Here is a 12,268-nt window from a genome sequence, read left to right as displayed (position 1 = left end):
TTGACAAAAGTAGACCTGAAACTCATTTTCTTTTTCTCCCTTTGGATGCCTCCAGAAGTTAAATGTCTTGGCATATTTCTACCTCTTGATTAGATTTTGTGAAGCCCCATCTACTGACCTTTAAATTTAAACAAATCACAGAGACCATATCATCTGAGGCTGAGTCTTTTTACTGAGCATTCGTCTTAGTCTGGGTAGAAAGTTGCATAAATGGGGAGTTAATTTGGGTCTTTATTCATTCTGTCAGATCAGTGGTACTCCATCTTGTTTGAGTCAAGCTGGTGAGATAAGTCATAGGAGCCTCAGGATGCTGTGGATCACCACAAGCCAGGCTCTCATTCTGCAGCCTACTCAGTCTGACCAGCAGCATGGGATGGGGACGCTTTCCACCGAAAAGGAAGTGGGCAAAATTAAAAACACAAACAAGGAGCTGATGTACTTTGCACCGTCTCAGTTTAGCTGCAGACCAGCTGGACCGCAAAGCAGACAGAGAGGGAGTACCTGTGGTTGGCTGCGCAGGGCCTGGTTAGTGAGATTTGGTCACATGGGCATTGGTGGTTAGCCGTAAGTTGAGGGGGAAGTCCCTGTTCTTCTCGTAAACAAAAACAGTCAGGTGGGTGACGCAACTGCGTCGCCGCGCTTGACCAAGCAGCTCCCTGATTCACACCATCAGACGTTTGAAAACGAGACTTTAGTGCGACCTTGTGAATACAGCAAGGCTGTCTTATCCCTACAGTGCAGGCCATTCTGTTATAAATAGTACGTGACCAACACATGGTGCAGGGGCAATCAAAACAGCTGACATATGCTGTTTTAGGGATTTTACTGTCATTTTCTGTGGGCATTCTCCAGAGTGGAGATCAGTTGTGTGTGCTGGATTGGGTTATACATGGGATGACAACTTGGAAAAGTAGCTGTACAGAGTCGAATATCAGTTTGTAGAAACTGATTTTTATAGCTGCACAAGGTTAATTTTTAATAGTGAAAACTCTCAGTGAGGGTGGGAGACTCACTTGAAATGTGATGGTATGTCTTATGTACAGTACATCATAGTGTAATATAGTTTGTAGTATCTTTTATTCTGCTTGAAGACCATTTTGTATAATATAAATCTGGTATCTTTTGTGCTGCTTCGGTAAAAGGGAGTGATTCCCACCTCACCCAGACATTTGGTTTTCTAGTGAATAATGCATTGTCTTCAGCGTTATTCAGAGTTATTCAAAATATTCAGTTTTTCAGGGCAAATCAATAGCTCATTACTCCTTCATTTACTTTCTTCTCTCTCTGTGTTTTGTATTTTGGGGTTTTGTGGCCCAGAGGCCTTGCATCAGTTTATAAAAACAGAATTTAAGCGAGGTCTTGAAGAATGGACTCTCACTTTACCAATTTCAGTTTGTGGGACAGTTGTTTTTCTGCATTTTTTTGTCCCATAATGAGAAGTTATGTTAAATGCTGCAAAATGTAGGTTCCTGCTTCAGGCCTGTCAGAGCTCCCTTTGAATTCTTTTACACATTGTCATGCAGATTTGAGGTTCTCTTAATTTGGAGTGTTGTCTCAGCTCCTTTCAGAGGAACACATCGAAGGAAAAAGTTGCCTTGGACTGGACAGGAAAATTAAGGTTACTGTTGTGGTTTTGTGTTCATGCATCAGGTGTAATGTGTTTTAAATCACTTGCTCTCACAGAAATATCACAAATTGCATCTCCACCTTATCGAGCAAATGTGAAGCTTTTAAAGTGGCCAGATGTTAATCCTCTAAACTGATTTGTAGTCCACTGTGGTTGCTATATAGACGTCTTTACCGTTTTCTGTGCTCTGTCTTCTTCTGCTGGTCAAGTGAATGGCAGCCCCTGTGTGTGATTAAATAAAAAAAAAAAAAAGGGTTGTCCTGTCTACATGTTGAGCACTCCGCTGGTCAAAGTTGCAGCTCTGTTAACACACATTACTAGTGAACCATATTCCCTGTTTCCATTAGAGCTACCAAACAGGAAGTGAGTTCATATGTCATCAACACTCTTGACCCATTTTTGGGTCAGAGTGCAGTTTACCATTTGGAGAAATAGCAAGAACCAAAAAATGTCATTTGTTTCCAAACTGATGATCTGTTTGCTTTAAATCAGTGATTCTTGTGCTGGCACCACTTTTTGTTTGTATAAATAAATAATAATAGAGAACTTGTTTTTCCCTTCAGTGCTTACAGCCACACTTTTAACACAATGAGATCAAACTGCAGGCTGAACTGCTTGGCCCCCTCATCGCTGCTTACAGCTAGCTTTCCAAATGTCTTTCCCATCTGGAATATAAAGAAATTTGGAGTGAGATAGCAGTTTTAATTTTGAAATTGCATGGTGTTTATTTTTAGTTCTTTCTGCCTTAACTGCCTTCCTGGTCAGTGGACCACAGTATGGTGGTTGAAGGGAGAGGCCAGACCTCAGTGTGTGAGCAGAGGAGCTTGTGGTTGCTTCTCTGGACTTGGCCATCACAGGGCCACTGTGGGTTCAAGTCCTGGGCAGGAGACAGCTAAAGAAGTCTCTGCCTCTGATAATCTGGTAGCACTTATTCCTGGATTAAGAGCTGTTTAAAGTGCATCAACCTGGCTTGGTTGTACATTGTAATTCCTGTGAAGTAATCCACACTGATTATATAAAGAGCGCCTAAAGTGACACTGGTTAGAGGATAGATTTATGGCTATATGGAAGAAAAGATGGGTGTACAGATGGGGATTAGTTAATGGCAAACTTGTGTAATTCACTGCAAGTTTTTTTTTTTTAAGTTTTTTTTCTTGCCTGTGTTGATTTTGGTCTGCAAGTCAAACCCATGTGTGGGGAATTGCATTTCTTGGTTCCACAGTTGGCTAATTACTGGTTACAGCTGCAGATTCAGCCCAGTGTTTTGTGCAGTTCAGGTTGTGATACAGAGTGAAGCCGAAAGAGTACAAATATTTTGTTTGGTCTTGTTATCTAATCCGCCTTTTTTAGTATGTAAAGTATAATTTAAAGTATAATATATACAGTATAAAATAGCAAAATGATAAATCTACCTGTAATAATGTATTTGGGTTTTTTGGATTGTAATTTAGTGGCATTTGCACAGCCATAATTATAGGGCTTATACAATTCAGTTTAGTTTTATTTATATAACACCAAATCACAAGAATAGCCACCTTAAGGAGCTTTATATTGTAACGTAAAGACCCTATAATAATAGAGAGAAAACCCCAACAATTAGATGACCCCCCCCCCCCCCCCATGAGCAAGCACATGGCAACAGTGGGAAGGGAAATCTCCCTTTTAACAGGAAGAACCAGGCTGCTTGGGGGTGAGGGGTGGGAGACAGGACAAAAGACACGCTGTGGACGAGAGCCATTTAATTATTAATAATAACTAGTAGTTAAATGCAAAGCGGCATATACAGTAAGTACAAAAGAGTGAAAAGAAGTGAGTGAAGGTGAAATGCTCAGTGCATCATGGGAAGTTTGCATTTTCTCCCTGTGCCTGTGTGAGTCCTCTCCAGGTGTGAATGTGAATGGTTGTCGGTCTCTCTGCGTTAGCCCTGTAACGGACTGCCAACATGTCCAAGGTGTGTTCCAGCCCCTCCTGTAACTCTGAAATGGATAAGTGGAATAAAATAGATGGATGGACAAAAAGGCTAACCTCTACTGACTTATGGTCATGTAGTACATATTTTTTTCAAACATTAAGGAAACCACATTTGGAAACGTAAAGTTGACATTCAACAAAAATACGTTGTTTCTGGGATTGTTGAGTTTCTTACAGGTTATTTAAGGCCCAGCTACTGGTCACTCCATACAGTATGATTTAAAGTGTCTTCTCTGTCATGCAACATTTCATATTACTATCCCTCTTTTTATTTTCAAAGGCATGTCAGTCCATAGGCATAAAAAAACAGAAGGGAAAAAAAAGAAGAAATCATGGGCCTAACTTGGGCCCCTATGCCTGGTTTTCCTGTCAGGCCAGAATCTGTCTTGTAATCTGGAGAATCACTTGCTTCCCGCTACCGACTATGTGCAGAATAGATGTGCTTGTTTTCACTCGCAAGTCTTTTTCTATCACGCCCTGCCTCACCTGAAGAACATCTACAAATAAGACTTGCAGATGTCTTGGAAAGGGCACGATCTCCTCACCTGTCTCCTGCGTCAACCCCATGTTTTGCCTCATCCCCCGATGTCTCCTTTAGAAAAATGATATTCAGCTCCGCTTCTACATCTTTTTATATTCCCAATAATCGTTTGGTTTGGGCAGCAAACAAGACAGCTCCGAGCCAGAGAGTGAGTTGGAGAGAGACTGAAAGTTATCCCAACCAACCACATGTTTTGTTTCAGCTCTCAAATATGACACAGTCCTTGAGTGCTGTAGTGCAGTAATGCAGAGTGGCTGAACAGATCAAAGCTGTAATGTCTTTCCCAGGGTTGTTCTTTCACGTTTAATTAAGTTACTGTCATATGCGGAAGGAAATTGAACTGCATCGGACCAGGCAATAACTGGTCCGATTTAAAAAACACATGGTTTTGCATGTTAAACTTATGTTTACATGTGTTGTGCATTAAGAGAGAAATTCTTGCAGGCTGCCTATGTAAGTAGTATTTATGGAAGGGTATCATTGCCTTTGTTGCTTTACAAAGCCCAAGTGAGGGCTGACAAAAAAGACAGGTTACTGGAGTTCAACGTATTTGTACAAATCGTTGTTGGTTTAGACACTCGGATTGTTGATGGTGCAGAGCAGTGCCACTCTCTGCACTCGCATCATATGTTCGCCCTCCCATAATGGTATTTGTTTTCCTTTACTCTGCTTCGCTGTTGGAGCCGCTGTCCTGTGGAGCTGACAGACTCTGAATATAAATAGGTTAATATCTCCAATTTGGAGGTCAACCAGACAAGTGAACAGTCACTCTCATTCTTCATCTCTTTGACCACAGTCTGGTGATGACAACCATTCAAGACCAGACAAATCATACCTCCTCTGCAAAGTCATCATATGTGATGATAGTTTATCAGACAGGAGAGCAGCGAGATAAGAGGCAGCAGACTGCCAAGCTTGTTCAAATCTGCATGACTTCTCTGCAACCTTGCACAGTTTTTCATTGTAGAGCACTGACAGGAGCTGATAAAAGAGCCTTCTGTGGTTCACGGCGAACAGACATAGACCTGAAATATGCTACGCATGTGTCTGTGGAGCCATCGAAACAGCAAAGTTTTTAAAATATTTAAAGAAAGTTACTTGTCTAAAATTCTTACGAGTCATTTGTGTGTAGTTTTAAAGTTGTGTGCCTGCATGGCCGTGAAACACAAATAGTTATTCAAACCCCCTGGATGTCAGTGCCATTTGTTCAGCTGATGTGTGTCATTCAATTCAGAAGCTCCCAAAGCATCTTTCCACTGTCAATGCTCATAAATATCTCTTAACACAGCATTTTGAATACATGCTGACTGTGCCTTTTTCCTGTTTAGCCCGATGACTGTGCCCTTCAGCTGTCCCATAATGGAAGCTACTTGGACCTGGAATCTACGCTGGCAGAACAGCGAGATGAACTGGAGGGATTTCAGGAGGATGGAGGGTAAGATAATAATCGCCGCCATTCCTGTCTCCACTCTCGGCGAATGTGCACAGCCGCCGAAATGAAGAACATTCTCTACACTGTGCTGAATTTAAAAAGCTGAAATAAAACTAGATTCTGGCGTTAAAAAACTTGGCCTTAATATTCCTTGCACTTCAAAAGGTGCTGCTCAGACTGATGCCAGAGCCACTCAGGCTGAAAACTAAAGTGGGACTGGCACGGTCTAGCAGGTGGATACAGTAATGTACGATGCTTGCCAGGTTTTGATTGTCCAGGAATAGATTGTTCCTGTTGCTGTGGTCAAATAGCGGTGCAAATACTTTTTTTTTCTTTTGGGGGGGGGGGGGACTGAGTGATTTTAAAGCTTTTGATTACAACAGTCTGACTTAAAAAAATCTTGACAGTCAGGCATATTTCAGTACAATGTGAGTATTTTTAGTGGAAGAGAGATTTGAAGCAAGACAAGAGGGAAAAGCTATAGTATTTAATCCTTTAGAAAATATACACAAATTGTGAAATTGCACCTCTTTAAAATGCAGCTCAATTAAACTTAGCTCCAAGAATAATTTTCACCGACAGTTCTGAGATAAGCTGCATGTTATTCTTGGATGCGGTTGTAGGACCAGCTTTAAAATCGCATGACAAAAATATCATACACATTAAAAAAAACTGTATCACCAACGTAGCCTGGAAAACATTTGCTAGTTGGATGAAGTCAGCTATCTCATTGTAGCATATTTATATGCATATTTATAATTATACGGTTCTTGGAGTGAGTGCATACACTCATGAAGTTTAGTAACTTCCGGTCACTGCAACAAGCCCAGGTACAGTTTACCGACGGATGGGTACAGGACCTTGAAACGCACAGTGTAGAACGAAAGACCATCGTACGTATCATAAGTTTACCAGTCTCACAAATCGTCTTCATAAATACTCATTCGTTAACCGTTTATTAATAGGACCTTTGAGCTCAACGGTAATTAATTAGTAGTAGAAATAATTTCTGGTACCCATCACAGAAATGTAGCAGTGACAATAATATTGTATGCTGTAATCGTACTGGGCAATTAGTGATACAAAAAACCTGTTTTATCCTGTGAATAAAAGTATGTGTTTTTGTCAGTGTACCATAATAACAGAAGCGAAACGCAATATTGTGTCAGGACAATTTACTATTTATGCACAATAAACAAAGGAGCATAGCGCGACAATTTCTGTTCAGCGCCAGACTTGCTTGTAACCTATATCACCAATTATGTTAAGAAAAATGACGCATTAACTACAACAGCAGACTGACCTTTGTGTAAATGCTTGGAGCAGACTAACCTGTGAGCTGGAGTGTTCTGGGACGTTATATTTGATCTTTGAATGGCTGCAATCCAGGCCATCCGTCGCATCTTTGTTACTTCGGAAACATGGCTCGAACAATTTCTCTTCCACGACGTAATCCGATAACAACCGATCTCTTTACCCGTCGGCTTCCCGTGGCTGTCATGCGACCGGCTATTGCAGTTAATAATACAACAGCTTCTTGACATTTTTGTGTTTCTTTTTATCGCTGTGTGACTGATTTTAATTGAAAGCCTGCGTGCGCTAGTACCGCTTGCCACGAGTTCCCAGAATCCTTTGCGGTTCTACCCGTGAATGACGTCACATTTTCAATCTCCTTATAATATGCGTGTTAAATTTTATATTTGGGGTAAAATATCAAGTCTTTTCAAGTAAACCGGTTCAAGTCCAATTCAAGTCCCAAGTCATTGGTGTAAAAGTCCAAGTCAAGTCACAAGTCTTAGAACATTTTTTCAAGTCAAGTCTAAAGTCATAAAATTAATGACTCGAGTCTGACTCGAGTCCAAGTCATGTGACTCGAGTCCACACCTCTGATCCTTGCCACTGGGAATGCATATTAATAAACATTTTTACTATATTCCTTTGCCTAATTTAATACTATTAAAGGGATTTGTCTAATGATACTTATTTGGATCTAGAATGAATGATCCCTTTTCCGAATGATCCTTTTTTGAACTGTGCCTTCCTCTATTAAAAGAACAGAGGAGAAGGTCTTTACTCCACCTGAGAGTCTCCTAGGAAAAAGAGACTCTGATTTTCCTCACATAGGTTTTGTGAGTCTCTCAAGGGTATTTTATCTGCATGCAGGTCACTAAAATGATCGTGTTTGTTGTATTTTTAAAAGACCTTGCAGTAGTAGCAGTTGCAGGATTTTATAAAGTTGGTTCGGTGGTGATACTGGTGCCCTTTTTTTAGTAGACTGAAAAATCTTGGAATTTCCATCGAATTGATCTATTTGTGTCGAGTGGCACCAAGGTTGTAATCTTAACCACTTGTGTTCTAGTCATGTCTCATGAGTAATCACCCACATCTCTTTGTGACTTTACTTTGGTTCTCATTTAGAGCACTGGGGCAGCTACACAGTATACACCCTCCTAACACTCAGCTAACGATTTAGCCATATTGTTTCTGCGTAATGTGTAGGTAGATATTGCTTTGGCTTGACACAGCTCCTGGAGCTGGATGAAGAAAAAGTTCACAGTTGTGTTAGGTTAACTTCTGGTTCATACATTTTCCTTGGCCATTTACTTTATTGGCTCCATACATTTTTTCATGTACTGTGCAGTATGTTGATACATCCTTCATGTACTGCCCACTTTAGATGATCACAAACCAAAGGTTGGCATGAAAGTTCCTGGTCAGTTGGACCACAAACATGTATGGATTTATTTGTCTAACTTGAAATTCATAAGCTGCTCTCTGGCTTGGTGTTTCTGTTGGAAGTTGGGAGCGCTGGCCTTTCCCAGTTCCAGCTGAAATTGTTAGGAGCTTATTGGAGGCTATTAAGAGCTGTGAGGTTAAAGTGGTCCACTTCTTCTCTCGTCAAAGACTGAGCCTGCATGGGTCGGTGTTGTGCCAGCTGGCACGAGCTGGTATGGATGTGTGTCATTAAACCCACACAGCGTTGTCTGAGGAGGCTGGGGGGGGGGTGAAGGTGGTTAGCCAATTATTTAGTAAAAATAGGGCAGTGCTGCTCATTGGCTTTTTACGGTGCTGATGGGCCCAGAATTACGCCCCCCACTGCTCAGTGTTCTTGATTTGATGATTATTGAGCCAATAAAAGGTCTGATGAGGGATTTCACCCTTACTTGTTCCATTTTGTTTTGTTTTCGCTCTCATTTTTACTGCATATGATCTGTCAGCAGCAGTCATAACACCCGAGTATTTAACGTAAAGAAGAAAAAAAAAAGCTGACTTGCCAGACAAAACCAACGGTTGTTTTTTACTTTCTGGGTTTTCCACGTTTATCTCAAAATAAACCTCCTGCAATAACTTCAGATGACAAGCGAAAATGATGCTTTCATCATGCTTTCACTATTTTAGCTTTAAGCTAAGTCACCTACTACTAGAAAAGGGAGTAGTGCAATAGTTCTGAGCTCCCCTGATCATTGGCAATTGAATCCATCTGTAATTGATATTAATGACAGGTTACATTCCTGAGGCGCCTGTGTCATACCTAGTGTCTTTACAATCAGATTAAAGTATGATCCTCTGACAGAACGCTGCGAGAGCCAGGAGATATCCATGTCACGGGAGCTTAAGGGCCATAATCACTTCCACGCCACGTTATGTAGCTCAGCTATACAAGATTGTGACTCGTAAATCCCCTTGTCCCCTCTCTGATACCACCCCACTTCTGGTTACAAACTGACCATGTAGTTCAGACACGTGCAGAGGCATATCTGCACAGTTCCTGGCAGAGTGTGTGTGTATTCTAGCTGTGATAGATTGACACACACGCTGTTTTTTTGGCACTGTAGTTGGAGGTGGAGTATGCGGGACGTGTTCTCGTAGGACCAGGATGGATAGAAAAGTTGTAGCAAATTTGTTTTGATCTTTTAGGGGAAAAACAGTGTTGTGCGATAGTGTTGAGTTATGTGTCGAGCTTGACACATTGTAAGACATATTCCCTGGCTTGTCTTTATAGGATAACATGAAATGCTGTTATTGACTGGATAATGGATTCAGCATGTGGATTTTATTTTAGCATTTTCTTTCACCTTTTCGCATTTCACGCTGTAGTAGATGTAATTTCTGTTAGAAAGCCAGCAATTATATGCTGAAAATGCTCTTGCTGGTTTTATTGAGTGTTTCTGATGTGTTTGACAACTATTCAAAAGTCAGACATATTAAAAATCTATCCGTTCTTGCTCTGAAGGCCTCAGAAATTCAGCGTTTCTCATCACATCCTTTCATGTCTCCGAGGGCAGCTCTGCTTTCTTTATTTTCGCTTTTTTTCTGACCCACTTGGACATTGTTTCATAGATGCTCGAAGCACACAAGGTTTTCATTTGAAGAAGAAAAAGTTGACTTGAAAAGAACCAGAGTAATTGTCAGACTTAAAACTTTACCCCACCTGGCTTACTCGGGCACTGGAGGTCCCGCTACAGACGCAGTGATACGGGAGCCTTCTCGAACAGGGGTGTCCAAGAAGTGCTGAGTCAGTAGACCTCAGCGGGGCCTTCTTGTCTGGCATTAATTGGTCTTTGAGGGGGAAGTACTGGCTTTACTGTATTCCAAGTATGTGTGTTCACTTTCTGTGGGTACACATTTTGTTATGTTTTATAAACAGGGCCAGTAATGCTCCCTTAGATAAAGCCAGAGAGCATTGAGCTGGCAGGCATCCACCGGTCCAGTTGCTGCTGCTCTGTATGAGGATTAAGCCCGAGCTTTATGAGGTGCTGTACAACGGGGCAGTAAAGGGGCAATCAAGATGGGGAACGTAAGGTTTTATTTTTTAAATTTTTATTTATTTATTTTTTTTGTCGGGTACAGTTGTTAACTTTCTGCAGCTGCATTCCTGTTTGCTATGTTTGATAGAGAAATTGATGATGATGAGCATTTGGTTGGTGCCTTGAAATGCCCACTACTTTTTATAAATGTTCATACTAAATAACAATGTCCATATGTTTTCATTTAATCTATTATCAAGTGCTCTACTTTTGACCATTTGACTTGTGTAATGGTCAGGAAGTATGACATAAGTAGGAAGTAAGTGGTTTAGATTGCATTCAGTCCTTTTGTGATATTATAAAAAGTAGTAATTCAGTGATTCACCTATTTCAGAAGCTTCATGTATATTATGAATCAAGGTTAATTTGGCTCACAAGATTTTCATGGCTCACTATTATATACCAGCATGCCCCCAATTTGTTATTTAGCTGACATTCTTTATAGTTTTCATTGTTTAAGAAGGTTTGGGCTCCATCTTTTATAGGCCTGCAGCACTGTCTGCAGGAGTGTTCAATTTTCATGTTTAATTGGTGGTGGTGGGGGTCGGGGTCTGAAAACCTCACTTATATTCCATGCACGTTTGTTTAATTTGATAATGAGCACGTTGGCCTGTGTAGCCTCAGGTCTTGGTTAAGCACAGGGATACTGTTGCATCTAAGCGGAGAGAAAGCAGACATTCGTGACAAAATGGGTCTAGTTACCGATTTGCCTCAACAGCATCACAAGGGATAAAGTTCCTGTTTGCCGTCTCATCTCGCAGCGAAGGGCCCTGTTGACAGATGTTGCTCCTGTGTCGCCTCTGCCTGTTGCGGGATATTATATTTGATAAACAGTGAGGATAAGCAGACTTCCCCTGTCATGTCACGCGCTTGTGCGCGTATCAGCTCGGCCTCCCGCTGACTGGTTGGGGCAGGAAAAATGTCAGTGTGTCAGTCTGTCTGGGTCTGTTTGTATGTGGCGAAGCAGCAGTAGGAAGTGCCTTCTGCACCGATACAGTTTTTTCTCTTTCTGTCAGAGCCGCTCACGCCCGACGGTTTGAAAGTGACAGTCTGCTGCTGGCACTGCGCCGGTCAGAACAATCACACAAACTCTATGCAGCCAGCATAAAAGCCCATTTGTCAGTGAGCCAAATTAGGAAGGGAGGGTAGGGGGGTGTTGCGCAACTCTACCTGCTGTGCTCTTGTCTACATTTGGCCTGCTAGGTTTGTTTGTGTGTTTCTTTAGGTAGTTGGGAGGTTAAAGGCCCAATGAAGGATCTAACCTCAAGCAAAACAGTGATCAACCAACCTACTTTATAATTTTTTTATTTTTAAAATGAAAGTAATTAAAAACTGTTAAATGATTAGGTCTGGGAGTACCACACACCGAGTATGGGAGCAGCAAAGTATTGAGAGTTGAACTTTTGCAAACTTCAGTGTCTGTTCACAGACACTAGAGAATTAACTTTTGAGGGATCTAAACTGTTCTCACATTCACTATCAGGACTGAATAGCATTCAGGGGCATTGTTGTCTTCTTTGTTTTTGATTTTCATTCGCACATTGTGAGCTCTTGACAGGATGCTGACAGGGTCTTGGCATATCTCCATTAACGCAGGGGGTGGAGCTGACCTCAGAGTTGCTCCCATCCTTCATTTTCATTGATGAAGACCTTTTCCCTGATCTGCTTCCTGCTGTGTTCAAACTGCAAATGTTGCCTGAAACGGAACAGAATAACTTGTTGAAAAAGGCTCGAAGATCATTTTGCACCATTTAACAACAGCGTTTCAGCTCCATTATCCTGTCAACATGTGCACCTATGTCTGGCACGCACATGAAAATTGAAATGATCACAATGGTCCAATACCTTCTGACATGTTGCTTTATCTCCGTTTGTCTTTTGTCTTTGTA

The 12,268-nt window shown here is 41.3% G+C and overlaps 1 protein-coding gene across 4 annotated transcripts in view; it reads left to right on the top strand.

Annotated features, from left to right (window-relative positions):
* Window positions 1-12,268, top strand: part of fhod3b (formin homology 2 domain containing 3b) — a 94,534-nt gene that overhangs the window by 1,445 nt on the left and 80,821 nt on the right. For all 4 annotated transcript variants that reach the window (XM_026185382.1, XM_026185381.1, XM_026185379.1 and 1 more), the window contains exon 2: window positions 5,468-5,574. In XM_026185382.1, coding sequence (XP_026041167.1) covers window positions 5,468-5,574 — 107 coding nt within the window. The remainder of the gene's footprint in view (window positions 1-5,467; window positions 5,575-12,268) is intronic.

This window comes from Astatotilapia calliptera, chromosome 11, assembly GCF_900246225.1.
Source record: "Astatotilapia calliptera chromosome 11, fAstCal1.2, whole genome shotgun sequence".
NCBI classification, from domain to species: Eukaryota; Metazoa; Chordata; class Actinopteri; order Cichliformes; family Cichlidae; genus Astatotilapia; species Astatotilapia calliptera.
This window is presented reverse-complemented; position numbering and strand designations above follow the sequence as displayed.